Below are 21,855 nucleotides of genomic sequence, written 5' to 3' on the forward strand. Positions count from 1 at the left end.
ACCTTAGGTCTCAGTTTATGAAAGTTACATAAATTGTTTTCTAGGCACTAGGCAGAAAGGTAGGTGTTTGGGAATACTTAACAGAGCTAGAGCCTTGCAAATTGTTTCACCATAACTCGCAATTTCTGCCCTTCCTGTGATGGAAGGTCTTGGTTATAAAGCCCTCAGCATTCTTGATACTGAAAACCATGATGCATACATCCCTGTTCCCACCTAACCTGATCATATTATACAAACACGTGTACAGATCCAAACTTATTACTTAAAAGTAGGCAGACATGAACAGATAATTACACAGCTGCAGTAGCACAGAGACAACAGAGTGGGTAAATTAGCCTGAACTAAACTCTGTTTAGGGCTACATAATATGCAGCCTATAGTATAGCTATACAATTTATTTGTAATATGTGTCTCTCCTTCTTTCAGGTCAAAATGGGTAAATTTATTATGACATTTTCACATGAAATTGTGACAATTTCACATGAAATTGTGACATTTTCACATGAAATTTCACATGAAATGAAAAATATTAATTTGAAAGCAGACATAAAAAGGAAAGTTTGCTATTAACGGCATGAAAAGCAGTATTACAATGACAATATACAAAATGAACTGAGAAAAACTTTACGCATGAAATTTCAGGAACTAGTCTGCAAGTATGTTTCACAGCCATTCACAAAGATAGAGTCACCTTTCAAATAAACAGCTATTGTCTGATTTAAAAGATGTTTTTCATATTAGATTAAATTACAGAAGTTCCCTAGAAGGAACAGGCAGTGACTCATGAATTTCTGGACATGCACTGGAAGCATAAATCCTACATGCCCTCTACTGCTTTATAGAGTCCAGCATAGTCAAATGGATCAAGATAGGAGTGAGCAGTGGTTGATTACACCTGTCCTTCTAGTGCAAGGAACCTGGCAGGGTCCCATCCCTACCTGCAAACCTTCAGTTTTACTGAAAGGGAATAAATAGGTCGTTGCTTAGCATAAACCAAATTATTTTGAAAACTAGGAACAAAACATCATTAAGAAAAGCAGTCTGAGTTGTTATACATACAGCTGCAACAAGCATAGACTGAAGACGGTAGAGACTGTGAGGTTATAAAGCAACATGGAGTTCAGTGGAAGGCCACTAAGATGGAAGGCTGCAGTGAGAACTTCCCTCAGCCTTCTCCTTCCCAGGCTGTGCCAAGTCATTTCCCTTAGCCGCTCTGAATGTTCCATATGCCTCAGTCCCATGATTTATTGGTCTTTCACTGCCTAAAAGAGCGCTATAGAAAAAGGGGCCAGATTCAGGGGTGCACAATGAAAGGACAAGAAGGCAAAGGAAAAGTTCCAAAAAGAGAAATTCAGGCTGGACATACAAAGACATTCTTCACAACGAGCATGTAAAGCACTGACACAGATAGCCCAAGGAGGCTGTGGGCTCTCCATCCTTGCAGATTTTCAGAACTTGCATGGGCAGTAGTGCCCTGAGGAACTGATCTGGCTGTGAAGTTAGCCTTATTTTTAGGAGGAGGTACAACTAAACTACCTTCAGATGTTCCTTCAAACTTATTTATAATTTCTGTGAATCTGTGGTTCTAAGAATACTAGTAACCAATGGGGGACAATATCAATTTTAATAACCAGCTCTACAGCTGAAGAGTTTTGCATTAAATTCACATGGAAAATTTATTGTTTCAGAGGTTCCAGTCCATAATTCAGGCTCCCATGGTACTCACAGAATCACAACTCAGCTAACATTTGGATATAGATTCCATAGGTAAAAACTGTGGAAACTTTCCTTCAGTGCCCAGATGTCTGTAGCTGGCTTGTGCAAATCTGCTCCCATTTTGACACTTGTGAGGTACTGAGTGCTGGCAGTGAAGTCAGAGATCCATCCCATCTCACTCTCCCATGTGGGACAGCACTGGCAAACATGCTTAGATGTCTATACAAAATAAGGGAAACAGTCTATAAGCTACTATTCCCAGTGGACGGAGTGCTCATGGAAGACATTTTGGTTCTGAACTTTTTTGCAGGTTTAGGTATTAGATAAAAGACTCTCAGTCTGTAAGAAAATAACTTAATTGGTAGGCTATATAGCTTTCATGGACAAATATATCTTAAATCTTTTCTACTTACTGTGAACAATTCAACATCATTAGTTAGCACAGAGAAAGAAAAAGAGTGCTAACTCTGTACTTCAGGACACTCACTTTGAATGTAGGAATGTCAGGTCCAAGTGCCTGGGCAAATGATCACTTCATTATGCAAAGCAAACAGCCTTAAAAGAGGCTGAAGCACTTTTAATCACACTGTACTTTGCAACTTCTGAGATAAAATTGTGGTTGTGGGCTAGACAGGAAATAATTGTGCCCACATCTCCACATGCTGGAATGGCAAGAAGGATCCCACCAGTCTTCTCTGAGATGTGACCTGCCTGAAGTGCCCATGTCAAATGAGTTCAGAGGTAAGATTGAATTGCTCAAGGTTGTGCTCACTGAATCACATAAACACTTTGCCCTGAAGGTTTCAGTTTGGATTCTTTAATTTCTGCTAAGTCTGATAGCTTTTGTGGACCCTTAAGGTTCTAGCTGTTTGGTTTTTTTTTGTTGGCATCTATATCCCTCCATCAAGGTATATGAAGGTATAGGCATATAATCAGGAGCTGAGGACTTCAGTGGGCAGCAGCATATCTGTAAAATTACATATTGCTACTCTTTGGTGTTATAAACCATGATTCTTTGCGGGTATAACCCCATCTACATGTTTTTTGGGGGGAGTCATCTTTCTTTTCAGAATTTGAAATCTTAATCTGCAGATCAGAAAACACAGCATTTATAACAAGTCTTGATTACCTGAATAATTATTACTTAAATATAACCTGCCTTATGCAGTACCTCTGTGGTACAGCATACCTCTTTATTCTGAAGTTGTTAAAGAAAAGAAGAAAAAAAGTCTTAATTAGAAGGCATTGAAGAAATGAGGAAAACACATGAAGGGAGAAATGTTATTTATAGTCCAGATACAATGTGGAAGCACAAGGATTTGGTCAAATGCACCTGACTTCTGAACAAGACGAAAGCTTTATTTTAGAAAAAGTACTACTCTTCTGGTAAGAGAGGGCAAATCAAACCCATTTCACAAGAAAAGATATAAAGGATCATGGAGTTTTTTATTCCCTCCAAGAAAGGAATCTTCAGTGACATTTTGAACAACAGTGTCTAAATCCACTGTTGTGAGATGTTTAAAAATATTTTTAAACGTTTATGGAAGAAATCCCACATTTTTTAAAACATTTTATAAATGCTGACTATACTGTCTGTCAGATCTGGTTGTAACAGTTAAACCACCATAAGATCATTGTGATTAGCATATAGGCCGTGTTTTTATAGTTGCAGAGAGATGTCTACTACAGTAATCAGCAGCAGAGGTCGGAAAAATCACCCAAATATTTTCTCAGAATGAGACCCTGCAAGTGTTTTTTTTGTTGTTCCCCAAGGGACAGGCATGAATGTTGGTGAGAGAAAGCAAACTACGTCTGGGATACCAATGTGAATTGCAGCACATTTCTTTGCCAGAAACATAACTAGCTGCTTAACAATACAGAATTTGCTGACTTTAGGCTTCTATCCTTCATCAGACATGCAAAACCTCACACATCTCATATCTCTTGAGGAGCTGCTTGCTAGGTCCACCTCTGGGCATAGCTGCACTGCCTGCAAGGCAGGTATAGGCATTTTCTTAATAGATAGATGGACTCCTTGCTGGGGTTGATGCACCAGCACTCAGGAGAGAAAGATACTGCTATATCACTGACCTGGAGAGCTTCCATGCCAGGAGTTCCATGCTAGTATGGAGGTTGCTGCCCCTGTTACCTTTCCTGCTGCAGCTTGATCAGTTCTTGTATTGCTCAGTTAGCACAAGGGTTTATGGCGACAGAGGTAACCAAGTTAACATCTAGCCTTTGGACCTGCAAAGAGCATGAGCTGTTAGATTTAACTATACAGGCAGCTATGCTGTGCAAAAGAGCATTTTTGTCTTTATCCCTTGTCTCCTAGCATGGGGTAAAGCATGCAAGACAGCAGCATTATCTGGTCAACCTGACTAGAGAACTTATTCCAAAAACTACAAAGACACTTTGGAATATATTGAATAATATCTGTAAAAATATATTTCCATTGAAGATAATGCTTTTATTGAAACATGCATAAGACCTCAGACAGAAGTACTGGAAATTTTTAGAAATTTCATACCTTATAAACCAATTTAATGATAAGCTGTCCTCAAGATAAACAAGGTCAAGTACTGTCTTTCAAAATTCCTGTTTTTATCAACTTTCCAGTATCTTATCATGTGCATCTGCCATCCATCTTACTCTGTAGACTGGTTTCCAAACTAGATGAACAAATGTTTCCTGAACTTCACAATTAGACTTCGTCATCACAACCATGTTGCTGCCAAAAAAAAAAACAGTGAGACTAATAAGTTCTCAAAATTATGTGCAATGTCACATTGATTTCAAGAAGAATTTGTGATTCCATGTGCAAAAATGAGATGTTTTTATTCACGTTCCTAAGTTTGGGTAAGAAAAATCATCCTCCACTGTGTTTTCATTCCCACCCTAGATTCAAAAAGATGACAGGTATGTTTACGGCCTCAAGCTGCGCCAGGGGAGGTTTTGGTTAGATATTAGGAAAAACTTCTTCACTGAAAGGGTGGTCAAGCATTGGAACAGGCTACCCAGGGAAGTGGTTGAGTCTCCATCCCCGGATGTATTTAAAGAACGGATAGATGCAGTGCTCAAGGACATGGTATAGTGATGGACGTGGCAGTGATAGGTTAACGGTTGGACTCGATGATCTTAAGGGTCTTTTCCAACCTTAACAATTCTATGATTCTATGATTCTATGATTCTATGTTGTTCCTAATGAAAACCACAGCCCTGAGATGAGGTGTGTTTTATACACAGAATGCAGAAAGGAGCTAGGCATTTATCTCTGGGATTCACAGCAGCCACCATTATGACCAGCGAATCATCTAATATAAGAGTAGGCAATGCTGGAGCATTGCATTGCCTTGACTGTTTAGGGCCTCTGGAGTGTTGCACCATGCTTGGATAGGGATGGATGCATGAATTCTCCCTGGAGCTGGGTTCCAGAGCTGTCTTCAAAGAAAAAGGTGGTGTCAGTTGGCACAACAGTGCTGGGTGTTGAGGACTTTCATCTATAGTATAAAGACTTAGTTTCAACACGTTCTGTCTGAAACGATAATTAGTGACTGGAGTATTCACGGTGAGTGAGATTCTAGCTTCAAGTCAGGACTCTGGAAGAAAACTTGAGTGCTTTGGAAAATGCCAGCTCTTGAAAACTATGACCAATATGACAGTTTAAGAAAAAAAATCACATATTCTAATATTTCATTTCACTGTTTCCCAAGAGTATCTGCATTAAAAATTAGACCAAAAAATACTGCAATTAATGGAAAATAAAATAAGGGCTGGGTTTTCATATAGCTTATGCCATTTGGCTTTTCTTTTTAAATAATAAAAAAGCACCTGAACCTTGAATTTCTCATCTGGCAGAATCACTATAGCAGAGCTTCATTATACAGGGAACAAAATTTTTTTTCATTAAGTTGTGGGAGTACTCTTTTATGAAACCCTTGTCATTTATTTTAGAGGAGAGATCTTTCTATAAGTCTAAGCTTCTTGGAATTCATCATCCTATTGTGGCAATCTAAAATGAAGACAATTCAAATATTTTTGGACTTCTTTGACAACAGAACAAAATGAGAGAACAAAAGTAACGCTAACACCTCACAGCCTGTTTTCACTATCTTTATGCCATCTTAGAATATTTAATCCATGATGGTTTATTTTTCAAAACTGCAGATTTACAGAATGGGCATTGGATGACTAATTCATGTTTTAATTTGCCATTAGTTAATAAAATATTAATCATCTAAATAGCCACATGCAGGCCCAAGAACTCAATGTATGTGTGTAATTGATAAATGCACGTTAGATATTTAATTTAAGATACATTTAGCATATATGGTTGTACATCTAGCATTTTAAAAATTGGGTCCCTTGGTAGGATAGATTTGTTTCAGTGCTGATATTGTTGAAAGCATGAAAACAAATTAGGGTAAGAGATTGACAGCCACATTTACATAGTAGGTAAACTAAACCTAGCTAGCCAAGATAAACACCAGATCTTGGCATTGTGTTGTGGAACATTTATGGTGTCACTGTGGTAAGGAGTTCAAAATAGAGAGAGAAAGGGAACAGACAGCCAAAAAAATCCTTAATGAAGCATATTCAGGAGAGCAATGTATTTCCCATATAAGCTGAGCCCTTTTCCATAGTTATTCTGTTCTGAAATGTGTTGCTCTGCAAGGATCTCTTTAAGCTGAGCTACTCAGTTCTCACTGTGTTTTTTACAAGTGAGTGAAGGTGTGCAGAAAGTAAACTGCTAGAATTTTGTTTCTGGACTTTTAGAATAGGATCTCATCTTCCTAAATCCTATATAAACAAGGGGTCAGGTGACATTTACATTTCACAAATTAAGCCAACAACTATTTTCCAGGGTTCCTTTAAACAATTTCTTCTAATCTAACCTGAAAGCTCCCCAGGTAAACTCCCTATACTTTAGCTGCCTGCATATGCACAGAAATGCCTATTTAAACAAGTGATGCAATTTCTTCCACTGAGAGGCCTAGGCAGGCAATTCTAGGCTTCTAGGAGAGGTGCAGAGTTCCTGCTCCTAAGTCTGTTTTATTTTTGTTTTTTCACCAGGAATGATGTAGAGTAAAATGTGTCTGTAGGAGCATGATCTGGAACATCTGTGCTGGTCCCTTTGATCTGTTTGCACTGTCCCTTGGGCTAGCCTGAAGGGTTCGCTCATCTGCTTTGTTTTAGACTCTGATCTTGGCGACCTTTTGTGGTTCCTTTTTAAAAGGAGTAGCGGATATTATTAATTGGGATATATCACTGTCTGGTGAACAGGGAACTGTTTGGAAATAGAAGTTTTGTCTTTCTGACTCTGAGTAAAACTCAGAGCTTCCTATTCTGTATTTCAAGCAGCAATGCAAAAAAGAGAGAGAGATCACCACTACATGCCAATCTTCAGAAGTGAAAGAGGCAGACTGAACCCTGAGTAAATGTAAACACCTGCCTTACGTGGTCTGCATGGCTGTCTGGAGCTACCAGTAGAGTATATGGTGAAGGGTACATAAACTGGACTTACTCGTTTCTTCAGGTTTTGAAGCATCACCTTTTCTATAGTCATCATGAAGGGAATTTAAGGACATGTTTCAGATAAACTGATTTTCCTTTGGATCACAACACCTAGGATTTTAGTAAAGTAGTACCCAAATTAGGCACACTGGATTGCAGCCTTTGCTAAATGGAGCAATCCACAGGGCTGGTGAATTAGCTCTGCTTGCAATATACTCCTGTGTTTGCTGGTGATGAACTATACACATGCTTGATGTTTAACAGACCTTGCTTTGTATTAAATCTGAGGCATATGGCAGCCATTACTGAAAGAAAGCAATGCATTTTTTCACCATCAGCAACTTCGATGCTGAAACAGAACAACAGTTCTTACAGCACTCCCAGTTGTCCATATCTCCTCGCAATGGGTCTTTCTAGTCTATCTTTTTAGCTCTTCTAGTCTTTCTCAAGCTTGTGGACTGTTCTAGTCTCACGCATGTACATCAGTCTGCTCAAGGAGATGTTACCACCCTCTGTGGTTGTTGGTGCTCCTCACTTTTTGATTTTTTTTTAATACAGATTCTCTTATTACATTGATTAACAATGTGGATTGCCAGGAGACATATGGAGCAAAAATCATGTAATAGCTTGAGACATCTTCCTCAAACTAGAACACTCCCAACAGTATCTTCTAAAAAGTCTCCAAAATTCACAGAGTGGGCATTCACAGTATTTTTACTGTAATAATTTTTCCACTTCCTTTTATTGTCATGCAAATACCTTGCATACTGTTACTTTTTGGGATGCTGTTTGTGTTTCACTGATATTTGCCTTTGATTGCTCAGCTTCACAAGTTAAAAATGATGTCATTAACACAAAATTCTTAGCCCCTTCTTACTGAAAATAAGGCCCTGGAAAGTGTCTCAGGTTGGATACTCAAAACAAAAAGCCTCCCATTTTTTAAAATCTTGGTTGTGGTCTTTTATTAGTCTGTAAAACTTTATCACCATATATTGCACCCTTTAAATAATAAATAGTAACACCAGGTGATGGGGGACTGAACAAAACAAATGTATGATGGAGAATATGCGTGTAATCTTGAAGGTTTCATGGAAAGCAGGCCTTTCTGCAATGTCTGCTTGGGCACCCAAGCAATCACTTGTTCCTGCAGAGGTCTTTCCAAAATTTTTGAGTGCATGTGAGAATACATATTACACCCATCACACCCTTTCTTCCTGATTTTGTGGACTCTTCTTGTCATTTTTTCTGCTCTTTGTTCGCATCAGAAATGAAAATTCACATTATTGAGAAAGTCTTAGCAAATGTTTTTGCTCTTTTCTTCTGCTAGTGAAGAACTGCTTCTTTGAATGGGATGGTAGCATATGTGTTTGATAAGCATCAAATACCTGGCCTCCAAATCCACAATGGGAAGACTGTGCCATGCCTCTCCCTTGCTGAACAGTAGTTCATACAAATAGTCCCACTGCCTGTCACAAGGTAATCACCAAGTCCCTCTGCCAGTGACTTCTGTGATAACATAATGAACATCTGTACTTGATTAACAGGTTAAAGGGTAAATTCAGACCCCCATGAAACATAAGATAAATCAATCTTTTTTTGTTAAATGTGCAACATCTGACAACTTGTATTTAAGTGTGTCACAACAGGTATCTGCCACCAAGACACACGATTTTAAACCCTTCAGTATAACATTTGGGAAGGTCTCCGTTCATTCTTTAATGCTGAACAGACCTTAGTGGCTCCATATGAGGATACACACACTACACACTCTGTGAAGACTTAGCGCAAATGCAAACCAGTTTTACGTTGCACTGCCTGGCTTTTACAAGAATCATAGATGCGCTTTTCATGGTGAAGCCTCCTTAAATCACTCACAACTGAACACACAACTATTTTAACCTTCATACAGGGATGCCTCTGCTTCTCCTCACCTCTCCCCCGTGGACTCCAGCTGACAAACCTCCTGGTCATTAATGTGTGGTACCACATCTGCAGCGGAAGGTCAAAGGAAACATTTTAAGGCCTAGGTGTTTAAAGTGACACTCATAATGAAAAGGTTAATACATTACATCTAATTTTTGTGCTTATAATTAGTACGTCTACTTAAAGCTAGAACCTTTATTTTTAGGTATAGATGTAAATTAGTTTCATCTAATTTAAACTTTTGAAATATTCATCTTAGTATGCATGAAGGAATCAATTTTATTCCTGGCTTATAAGAAAGCCCTAATAATCTTTAAGAGATGTTGAAGGGTCTGGAGTTCTAGCAGAGTGAAACACTGAAGCACTTGTTTTATTTTTAAGCACATACTAAAGCCATGAAAAATTACTAGTAGTAAGGATGTATTTTTTGCTAAACAAAAAACAAGGTAGTACAAACATATACTTATGAAGAAAAATTTATGACGCGTTTAACATTAGCCTTGCTGAAGTCAGTGGAAGTTGCCCATGTACTTAAAGGTTGCTTTCCTTTTTCTGATTACCAATCTTTTTGTCTACTCCCAAACTTCTTTTGAGACATTCTTAGTTTAGGAAACAAAGTATTAAACATTAATAAATAAGTTGTTAAAGGTTTTATTGTTAAAATAAATAAGATGAAACTGAATAAAAATGATTATATAAATAAGTTTTAAACCTAATATAAACTCATAAAAGGTACCAGGATATATTTTATGTTTTCAGTATTTTCATAAGCTTTTTCCTTAAAACAATTATGCCATTGTTCTGCCTTTGAACGTGGCTAGTTTTCCTGGTATTAAGTTGTTACTTTAAGTTTGGACTAAAAAAGAAAACAAAAATCCTCCAAAATACTTAATGTGAGAAATATGTGTCTATGCCTTGGCTAGCAAGTTGGCTGGAAAGAGTTTATTTTAGATCAATGATGAAACAAGATAATTAATTTATGCCTTGATAATTAAAACCAGACCTCACTGCAGTAGGCACTGAAGAGTATGACAAGTTTGTAGAAATATATGTAAATATCTCTCTGAACAAAAAGGAAAAGGTATGGTTTAATCTTTAAAGAAATGAAAATATGTTATTAAAAAATTCTTAGCAAATGCTTTTGCTATCTTCTCCTCCTAATCAAGAATTATGTCTTTAAATGGCATGGTAGCATCTGCATTTAATAAAAATCAAATAAAATATTTCCGTAGAAACAGATGGCACTGTTTTTAATTCTTGTGGCCAGTTCAGGTATTATGAAAATGAATTATGATGTAAGCAAGCTTTGCGTGTAAAGAATCTTCTGACAAAAATTTTGAATAAAGGTACATTTTGTTTTACCTGTTTCTTCTAGACCAGTTCCTCTCATCTGCTAAAACGTAAAAATCAAATGCCCTCAGCTCTGTGCCTGCTTGATATTAAAGTCAGGATTTCCTGTCTTTTCCTGCCTAGGTGCTTAGGTGCCTTAGTTATTTTAGGGGTTAAAAGCTGTAGCCACTGATGCGTATATATTAGGCTGTATTCATAGAACACGGCTTGTAGCCTGACTCAAGCTATTACAGTCTAACAACAGTGACCAATAGAAAGAGAAGAAGATCCAACAAAGCTGAGGTAAGCCCAAACTCTGAAGCAATGTCAGACTAGAAACAATAGCTAATAAGGTGTGTATGGCAATACATCTGGGAATACTAGCATGTACTTCAAGTTTTATATGCTATTAATTCTTAGGACAGGAAGCAAACACAGTGGTTAGCAGCCAAAGGCTGTGAATTTACAGTGATTTCTAACTGGCTTCAGATAGCTCCAGGAACTTGACTAACAAGGTAAATTACTTTATATTTCTTTTTAAAAATGTTATTAAGATTATGAATATTTACACAGTGAGAAGGTGCCATTTCACTGTGTAAATTAGAGATGTTATTCATTAGAATTATTTTATTTGTCCTTTTCTGGAATGCTTCCAGATACCATTTTCTGAGGCTGGAAGATCTGTAGGATACTGCACTTGTTACTGCTAATAACAATGTTGAAAACTATTAAATGACTACATATCATATGCAGCAACTTAACTGAGCTCTTAACCTTACTGGTCCATTAACCCTATGAGAAAATTTACTTTTTATTTAAATACTATTTTTGCCAAAACTAACCTCCTAATTTTGACTAGAAATTTCAGCTATCAGTCTCTTGCCTCTGCATTGCAAAATGCTTGCTAATCTTCATCAGAAAGCAAGCAAGATAACAGAGTTTGTGAACCACTGTTTTTGTGCTGCACAAATATTTCCTTTTGGAGTAAATTAGCATTGATGATTTCATTCACCATTTAATGGTGGAAGAGGCTAAACAAAGCAAATAATTAAGCAGGTAAAATAGATACAAGATGTATGAGTGTATATGGCATAATTTGGCTAGGACTTACTTTTTGTGTCATTTAGATCAGGCATTTGTTTTGGCTGTTTGCTTTAGAGAAGGAAATTCACAACTTTGGATATGAGAGAGTGAATGAGGGAGGGGAATGGATTACTTAAACATATTCCCTCCAAGCTTTTTAAGAACATGCCCAACAAAACAGCTGTTAAAACACTCTTTGATCTTTCACTTTTCTGTGATGAGAAAAGACCCTGGAAAATCTGATCCAGATGCCATTATAATTTATGAGAGAGGAAAAACAGAAAAGAGGGTACGATTAATTTTAAAAGGAGGAACACTGAGTACAATAGTATTTATATCATCCTGGTATTGATAGCTTTACTGAAGATGGTACATTATATAAAGTAGTTTATAGCTTTGTACAGGAAAACTTAAACAAATTTATAAGAAGCACTGATTTAATATCAGAAAAATGATCCACGTTTTCTTGTTCTTTGAAATGACACTTAACATGAACATCAGTTAAACTGGTAGCCCATGTGGAGTCTAAGCTGAATCAGGAAAATGTTCTTCAATATATAGCAATGAATTGGTTATACCTCTTATATTACTGTTCAGTTTTTCCTTAACATGCCATAGGTAATACCACAGAGGACAGAATTTGGTTCTTTATAAAGGAAATATTGTTTTCTATGTAATACTCCTTTGTTAATCTAGTATGCTGTTAGAGTTCTGTGGAGAGAGAGCTAATTGTTTTTCTCCCCTTCCAAGGCAAACAATGACTCTAAAAGTCTATACAAGCCTTTTGCTCTTATTCTTGGTCAATTCTGCATGGACTCGAACTGTGAGACAAGTTTATGATGAGCTGGATCCTGAGCATTGGTCTCACTACACTTTTGAGTGTCCACGAGAGTGCTTTTGTCCTCCTAGTTTCCCCAATGCATTATACTGTGATAACAAAGGACTTAAAGAAATACCTGCAATCCCTGCAAGAATTTGGTATCTCTATCTTCAAAACAATCTAATTGAAACAGTTTCGGAGAAGCCTTTTGTGAATGCCACTCATCTGAGATGGATAAATCTGAACAAGAATAAGATCACCAACAATGGAATTGAGAGTGGTGTGCTGAGCAAGCTGAAAAGGCTGCTTTACTTATTCCTTGAAGATAATGAATTAGAAGAAGTGCCTGCTCCGTTACCAGTGGGCCTGGAACAGCTAAGACTGGCTAGAAACAAAATCTCCAGAATCCCAGAAGGAGTCTTCAGCAACTTGGAAAACCTTACTATGTTAGATCTGCACCACAACAGTTTGTTGGACAGCGCTCTTCAAAGTGACACCTTCCAAGGACTCAACAATCTTATGCAGCTCAACATAGCAAAAAATTCACTCAAGAAAATGCCTTTAAGCATTCCAGCTAACACACTGCAGCTGTTTTTGGACAACAACTCCATTGAAGTGATACCAGAAAACTACTTCAGTGCAATACCCAAAGTGACTTTCCTTAGGCTGAACTACAATAAATTATCTGATGATGGTATTCCCCCAAATGGGTTTAATGTTTCATCTATTCTAGATCTACAGCTGTCTCACAACCAGCTCACTAAAATTCCACCAATCAATGCTCATCTCGAGCACCTTCACCTTGATCACAACAGAATCAAAAGTAAGTGTGTATTGTCAGTGTGGGATCCTACCAAGACATAATTATTTTTAAATGTCTACTTAACTGCAAAAAATGCTCTTTGAAATAAAGAGATTAAAAATGTGCTGTAGATTATAGGGAGATGAGCAAGATGACCTTCCACAGGCCAGTTTTCAAGTCATGTCTAAAGCATGACAGCCAAATATGTGCATGGAAGTAATAGCACATGTGAAAAATGTTCAAATGCATAGAGAAAAAAACACTTTGCAAGCAGATCAGAAATATGAGTGGATTAAGGAGAATTTGTGCATTCACGTTTTGCTGTACACATGCCAGTAACCATTTTGTGGGAACAAATTAAGTTTCCCACAGAAAGGCTAGGAGTAAATAAGCAAGAAACACCAATAAAAAAGTGGGTGCAACGAGTTAGGATATTCGCTCCACATCTGTATGACTGTTAGATTTTCAAAGTTTCTGAGCACTTTAGGGACTGCACTAAACTAACAGAATTGGTCAGTTGTTCTGAGTATCTCTCTGCTCACCTAAATTATGTAGTAGGAGCTTAAGGTCAGCCACCCTTAAAACAGAACAAAATGTTGGCTGTAGTTAACACAATCTCTTTCAAATATGACTAATTAGAATGTGGATATTGAATATTTCAGGCTTGAATATCCTCCCCATCTTTTGTGTACTCTGCACAAAATGCTGACACTTGAGTTTAGTCTTCATGAAAAATCTTTTCACTGACTTTACAAAAGCTTTGTCCTACTAAGGTTTATCTCCTCATATGTCTTCTAACATTTTCCACTTTGTATAAATGAGACAAGGTTTTGTGCCCAAGGCAACAGAAGCCTGTTGTCATGTCATAGTTCTGCTTCTGGCACAGCTTCCAGATTCATCCAGGTACAGTGGGGATGTGGTGGTTAGGGACACTGTGTAAAGTATCTGCTCAGTAAGTCCTACAGACCTTAAATCCTTTGTTTCATGCCAAAAGCCAAAATCAAAGCGATGACTTTCTATTTATCTCTGCAGTGAAGGTAACAAAGTCTTTACATTTGTCTTCCTGTCATGGTGATTTAATTGAATAAATGGTTCCTTACTCCTGTTTTATATCACTGTAGTTCACAAATATACTACAAATAATGCTTTGGCTTCTGTATGAAACAAGGATATATCAAAGGAAGATACTTATTAATAATTTAGGTTAATTCACTGCATTTTGCAAAACAAACGTATGAAACCTTGTAAAGAAAAAACCAATTTTGTACAACCGGCACATATTTAAGTGGCCTGCGAGAAGTCTAACAGTTGGAGTTAGGGCTTATGACATACACTGTTACTGAACATATTTCATTGCCCTCTGGTTATAAAGGGATTTATTTTAATTGCTTCACTGCAGGACCTCAGGTGCAGATTTTATCTCCTGTCACTTTAAGTGGACACTAAACTGAAATCAATGGAATGTAACCTGTCCAGTTTAAGAAGTGTTTTGTGTCTAGGTAGTATTTAAAGAGCTGCCAAATTATCTTCCTTTCCTAATAAGTTTAAAAAAGGTTACAACAAAGAAAATCAACTTGTGTAGTACGTGCAAACTCAAGTCCCATTTTCCAATGACACATGGGTACCCACAGACTCAATCACAATAGTTTTCCACAAGCCTTATATTCCTTAATGCCTTTACCACTTCTCAAAATTCATTACTAACTTAAGCACAGCACTGCTCTTAATTTAAAAAAAAAAATAATGTTCTTGGTAACTACATATGAAGTAGTCAAAAAAATATTAAAAAATGCAACCTGACACCTTAAATGAAATGCAGGTGTTATGTAAGGCACATTCTACCACATAGCATAATTGTTCAAGAGGTAAGGGATAATGACACAGTCTTCATGAGACACTGCTCTAATAGACGATATCTCAAAGAGCCTTTAGGATCACAAACAAGGAATGTAATTCCATCAGGCAGGAGTAATAAGATGTGGCATTAATTCTGCAGAAAGTTTTTGTCTTCTTAAACCCAGGAAGCTGATGATCAGTCATTACTTTAAGATAACCCATGTAAAAGACTTGAAAGAAAAATAACTGTAAAAGCCTGTATCTGATTTCTCGACAAGAGTCCTCCTGAAAATTTACTTTTATGTGTGCAGTACAAGCCCTTTTTATAATATTAATTCTCAGATACCCCTGCACACCTGCCAATTGCTTCTTTATTTTCTCTTGGCAGTTCATAGTCACACTACTGGCATTGCAAGAGCTCAGACATCAAAATTTTTTTGTAAATAGTATTTGCCTACTTTTTATTGTATGTTATTGTATAACATCAGTTCTTCATATAAGTCCAAGGCCTTATTTCCCCAGAGACCATTTATGAAGATATATGGCAATATCCTGAAGCCCAGTGGAGTCAATGATAGCCTCATCTTTGGTCGCAGTGGAACCAGGATTTTGCCTGTGGTCCCTTCCCCAAGGTTCTCAATGAGCAGAGGAAAAGAAATACTTGAAAGTTGGAAGCAAAATCAACATAAAACCAAAACTAGTTATAGCTACAACAGATATGCACCACACTTGTTCCATGACATGTTAAAACACACATTTACATATTTATTTACAAGATACACATGCGAGGCTCTGGGGAGATGTCAAATGATGGAAAAGGGAGTGTTAGAGGAAGCAAAAAGAGGAGAAGCCATGAAATGATGACGTAGTAAGTGAGCAAGGGTAAGCAGGTGGTATTACAGTGCTATCAAAGGCGCGATAAAAGGGAGTGAACAGTAAATTCCCCTAGAGGAACACCACGAGACTGGGATAGCTCCTCTGAGCTAATATTATTCCAAGTGTAGAGAAAGGAAGAAGTCCTTGGGCCAAGTAGCAATGCCAGTCTATCAGAATCCGTTACAGGATATTAGGAAAGAAATGATTGAAGTTACAGATCCTGACTTATTGTCGGACCCCTGCGCTATAGCTGGTAGTGGCTTCTTTGCTGAAAGAGCCCAGAAAGGTACAGATTTCCAGGCTGATCCATGGCTGCTGCAGTTAAATATCACATAAATAAATATGTGAAAAGGAGAAAGGGAGTCCAACTATTCCAGTTGGACTACAGTGAATGCAGCTAGAGGTTACAAGAATAGAACAGAAATGCTTTCATATGTCAGAACACATCTATCTTCTAGATTAACTTACTTTCTGAATGTTTCTAAATATGAGTTTTACTGGAAAAGAAACGGGATCTTCTGCAGTTCTTCAGCAGACATACAGTATAAGCCATCAATGAGAACCTCTTCTGCGGTTTTGCCCTACAGCAGCTCCAGAGTCTCATTTTTAAATATTATACCATTTAACATACTGTTGACAACAGGTGGAATTCATCTTATTTGAATTAACCATCCTAGATGTTTGTATCTAGTTTGGGTTAGTCATACAGACCACTTAATTAATGGAAAGACAACACAACTGCAGAGGGAAAATCATCCCATATTAAGGAGCTGTGAATCACCTTTTGGAAGTGTTCATCTCTGGAGAGGGTTTATAAACATAGTCTAAATGGTTAACTTAGACTGCCACTTACCCTCCACACAGATCAGTTTAGGTAGGGTGAATTGCACCTCTGTAGATGGATTGCATTGTCCCATATGCTTAAGCAAAATTCAGAAATATACCCCTGAACAGGATTGCAAGAGAAGAGGAGAGAGAAAGGCTTTTACTCCTCTGATAGTTTGTGTAGGATTTACTGTTCATGGGAAGAGAACAATAAAAAAACAAACCACTTCATACCACACATCATCAGGAAATAACTTCTTCATAGGTGGCCTGTGGTTAGATAACTGCTGCCTCACTTTAAACTTGGAGTAATTAACCCAGTGAAAACAAGTGCAGTGGGATAGTTTCTAGGTCAGAGAACACAGAGATTTAGAACACACTTGAAGCTGTCTTGTCTCCTAAGGACAGCAGTGCTGACCTGCAAAGGCAGATATTTTCTGCTACATAGTGTTGATTCACCTGTAAAACTTTCAATAACTGCTTTCATAATGAAACCTCACTCTCAAGCTTCCTTCTTTGTAGCTTCACACATAAAAAGAAGTTGTAGCTTGTTTCTTCCAAGAATATCAAAAGCTTTACAAACATTAATCAAATTCCACATCATAGGCAAAGACATTTTGATATCATAGTTATGATAAAAGTTTTAGGTCTTGGCCAACTGGATGTATTTATCTAGTTTCTATGACAAAGATAAAGTCCGTTTCCAAGATGTTGCAAACATCTGCACAGTTTTTCAAAATAGGGTGGTTTTTTTGCTTTTGGGGAAAAAAAGAAATAATGTGGTTTTTTTTTTTTTTTTTCAATATAATATTTAAACAATTTGGGGGATTGAAATCAAAAGATGTATGCATATTATCATTGCTAAATATAAGGGGAGAAAAATTTTGGTAGAAAGTTTTTCTTTTCCTATTTCTGGGCTGCTAAAAAAATGGTGCTCAAAAAAATCTGTTACGCACACATTCTCTATTCAACCACTTTTTGCAGGTGACCTGGGGCCAACAAGATCCTCAAGCAGTCAGACCACTCACTAAATACCATAATTTGGTCAAAGGAGTTTGATATCTTTGATAAACAAACACCACTTCAGTGTTTTCTAGAATAAGGACATTTTGAGGCTGAAATAGGGCAGTGGCAGCCTCACTATTCAACATCTGAAGATAAAATATGAAAAGCATTTTAGCCAAGTGACAGTGCAGAGATAACTTAGGGAAGACAATGTAAAGAACCCAATCTATTCAACTCTTATGAAAATGGGTAATGATTTAAGCCGTAGTTTCAAATTTTATCTGAACTGAAACAAGCTATGTGTGATTAATAAAGAATTTTAAGCACTTGTTGGCTTTCAGATTAGGAAGAAAAATATCTCATTGCACAAGTTATATTCTTCCAATTAAAAGGAAATGTACTGAAGAATTTGAGAGAACGGGAAAGTACAGATGTTAAAAGTTACAGACACTATATGAAAAGCTCCTCTGACTCAATACTGTTATCATTTTGAATGCAAGATCTTCATTGGGGAATATTATCAGCTAAAATTAATGTACTGTCATTGCAGTAAGATGTTCATAATCTGCCAGCATTAACCTCATTCTGCTCTGAGGGCAGAGAGCTATTTCCCAATGAACAGTTACCTAGTAGTTGTCTAAATTAGTTTCCTCTCTGTCCAGGGTAAAATTATGCATCTAGTGGCATTTCTTTGTAATTGCAGCACATTAAAGATGTGATTCACTGATCTAGATTACATTATGTTAAAATGCTTTTTTGCTTGATCAAAAAAGCAGTTAATTGTTAATTGGCATTTTCCAGCTCTGGTAGGAGCAAGTGTCTCCCATACAAATATCATTGGAAGCCTGTTTTATTTGTTTTCTAAATGAATTTTATCTTCATGAACCTTTCCCATGGAAATTACCTAACATGTTGTTCTACATTCTCAGGTGTCAATGGTACTCAAATATGCCCAGTCTCAATTGCCATAGCCGAAGACTATGGTTTTTATGGCAACACCCCTCGCCTCCGATACCTTCGCCTGGATGGAAATGAAATTCAACCTCCAATCCCATTGGACATCATGATATGTTTCCGACTACTTCAAGCTGTTGTCATATAAAGATATCACAGTGTCACTCTTGTGCTGTGAGAGTGCTAAGATACAAGTTTTGCTGGAATGAAACTTGTTCTAACTCATAAATCAAGAAGTAACATCTTTATTTTGACTTTAGTTTTTTCTTTGCTTGCATCTTTTCTACAGCTGAAAAGATTGTTCTTCTTTCAGAAGAGATTTTGGATGGACATGAAATATGTGCTTAGCACTACCTAAGAATTCCTAACGCGAATATATTGAAAATCATCTGTGTAAGATCCCAAATATTCCAAAGCAAATTCTTGTCTACTCCGTCTTTCTTGTCAAGTGCTACTATGTCTATCCTGTTAACATCATTGCTATGGACAAATTATATTTCCTTATTTTGTTACATAGTAACTAACACAATGAATTTGGGTGTACTTGGCTAAATATATATGCTAGAAAAATCGTGAGTTGCATGACCAGTAGTTATTAGAACTGCCATTGTCTTTTTTAAGATAGTGACTAATGGTGAACAACCACTTAACATGTAAATAACTCATAAATTGCTGTCATCCTTTGAAGGCTGATACTTTTAAGGCATGAAGTATGAGGCCCAGAGTACAAGGCAATATACTGAATATATATTGTTGTATGGATTCATTCAGTGTGTGATTTCAGAACTGGAATACACTGATCCAACTCAAATCCAGGGACAAGGGAGCATGAGATGAAAGCTTGGTCTATCAAAGTGACAATCTTCTGCTGTTTCATTCTTCAGTATTCCTTTTCTAGTTTTGACAACATTTCTGTCTGTAGCTCTGGCATAGTCATTGAATATTTGGTTTATTTTAGCTTCCATAGAGATAAAACCAAGAACAGTAACGGTTACATATTTCACTGACTAGGTACTTCACAAAAATGGGAATGGCTAATTAACATAATGGTGATAAAGAGAAAATTAAGAAATTAAGACATACATCCCCTCCCAATTATTTACTGAACTAGCCAAATATTTTCATAGGAATTGCATCAGTTTAAGCAACTATAACCAACTTGGAGCAGTATTTAGCTATCTGCTGACTCATATACATGCACATAATAACACTGGATTTTAGAGAAGTCCAGGTGTTTAGAATACAGCACATAAGAATACACACAAGGAAGATATCAGTGGGCATCTTTTTATGAAATCTGGTTGCTTTTTTTTCTATTTTTATAAGATAATATTGAGATTTCAATACACAACTTGAATATTAGAGTCAACTATTCACTGGGAGAGTATGACATTTTTATTTCTGATAGCCAGCACAACAGACTATCCATCAGTCGTATTATTTTAGTCTTGTATTTGTAGATAGAAGCAATTAGTTGCTCTTTGATAGTTTGCATCTATTTTTAACATTTTAGGACTGGCCTCAGTAACAAGCATTTAAAGACTTTGCATGTGGTATAATTTTTTCTTTGAAGATGAAGAATTTTGTTAAAAGTAGATTTTTAAAAGGGTTGAGAACTGCAATTTCTAACATTCAATCTCCCTTTATCTGAAAATCAGGCCTTATTCTGCTCCAGTGCACTTGTGGAAATAACCCAGTATAGAAACCCAGCATAGAAATAACCCATTCAGAAATCCTATCACAATAACTTTTATTTTTGCAGTTCTTTTTATGTGATTGCTGAGAAACTCCTTCCCTTCTAGCGAAATTTTTTCTGTATCATCTCTGTGTTCACCCTATATGAAAAAATACAGATTTAAAAAGTCTCTACAATATGTATGCATGTTTGCCTATGTTCTTTACTCAATAATAGCATAGTAATTTATTTTTTTGAAAAAAAAATTATGTGACAATACTAATTAAATTATAACAATAATTATGTGCTTGTATGTGGAAATTAATTTCTACTTTAAACAATATACATAGTTCAAACCAAATATTCACAGGCATATATGCATATTATTATCATTATTTACAGTTCTAACTGATCATACAGCAAAGCATCTTGAAATTCCAGCCAAAAATTATGACCCTTTTAGGCACTATATACATATTAAAACAGAAAAGACTAACTCTTCCCCAAAGAGATGTTAAGCTTATATATGGGAAGGGATAATATGTAAAATCATATAGGGACAGTGGAGCATCAAGGTACTCAATTTTCCTGATAGGGGCATTAAGTGATGAAATCGGGGGCATATAATCTGATGAAATCACTTTTAGCAGCTATTTTCCACCAGCTGGCCTGATATTAATGGATTTTTCCAATCCACTGTAGGGTGGAAAGCCTTATAAATTAATTCTTCAAAGGTCAGTAGTATCTTATGGAATAATCTTTGGACACATGCAGATTGATGCTCAAGACTTGTCCCTGTCAGATCCCAGTTAATCTGACTAAAGACAAAAATTCATGATATATCCTTGGATAAACTTTTATTGGGCTGAAGAGCTTCTGCTGCCAAGTGCTCTGTGTTCTACACCTTTGATGCAACCCATTGACTCCACATCTGGGACCTCTTTAATAAAGAGAAAATCCTAAGTATCCTTATCTAGGCTAATTTGTCCCATCTTAATTCCCTCTCCCAGAACCAGCATTATGGAGCAGAATGAAAAATAATATGTTACTGCAGTGACCTTCACAAGATAAATCAACCCTGGCTGGGATTTGAGCTACTTTATTGCATGCATGTCTCTATTTGCAACAGTCTTAATGTTCTTAAACATTCTGGGAAAGTTGGTGAAATTTCCCCTCAGATTACAATAGCAGCCCTAAATTGCATTATTGTGTTGAACGAAACAATGTAGGCTTTCAGCCACACCTCATTCGATCCATTTGTTATGCCAAAAGACTATAAAGGAAAATCTAAAACACAATGTCTTTTTCCCTGTGAAGAAGGTCCCTAAAACAATGTAAAAAGCATCACTGTACTTGACAGTCTGATGTTAATTCTTCCTAATCCAAGACTGATCTAAGACTCCCTACTGATATTTCCTGGTTCAGAAAAAATTGCAGTCTCTTCCAATGCAAGGAGGGAAGAAAGAGAACTCTCAGCTGTCCTGTCTGAACTCACAGCTG

At 36.8% G+C, this 21,855-nt stretch overlaps 1 protein-coding gene across 1 annotated transcript; it reads left to right on the top strand.

Moving 5' to 3' along the window:
- Positions 1-12,319: 12,319 nt before the first annotated feature.
- On the top strand, positions 12,320-18,828 carry KERA (keratocan; the record flags this gene model as incomplete). Its single annotated transcript, XM_082308573.1, has 2 exons — positions 12,320-13,205; positions 18,656-18,828. The coding sequence occupies 2 exons, from the start codon at positions 12,320-12,322 to the stop codon at positions 18,826-18,828; spliced, it is 1,059 nt and encodes a 352-aa protein (XP_082164699.1).
- Positions 18,829-21,855: the final 3,027 nt, after the last annotated feature.

The sequence above is a fragment of the Platalea leucorodia genome (genome assembly GCF_965183815.1).
Source record: "Platalea leucorodia genome assembly, chromosome: 4".
Taxonomy (NCBI): Eukaryota; Metazoa; Chordata; class Aves; order Pelecaniformes; family Threskiornithidae; genus Platalea; species Platalea leucorodia.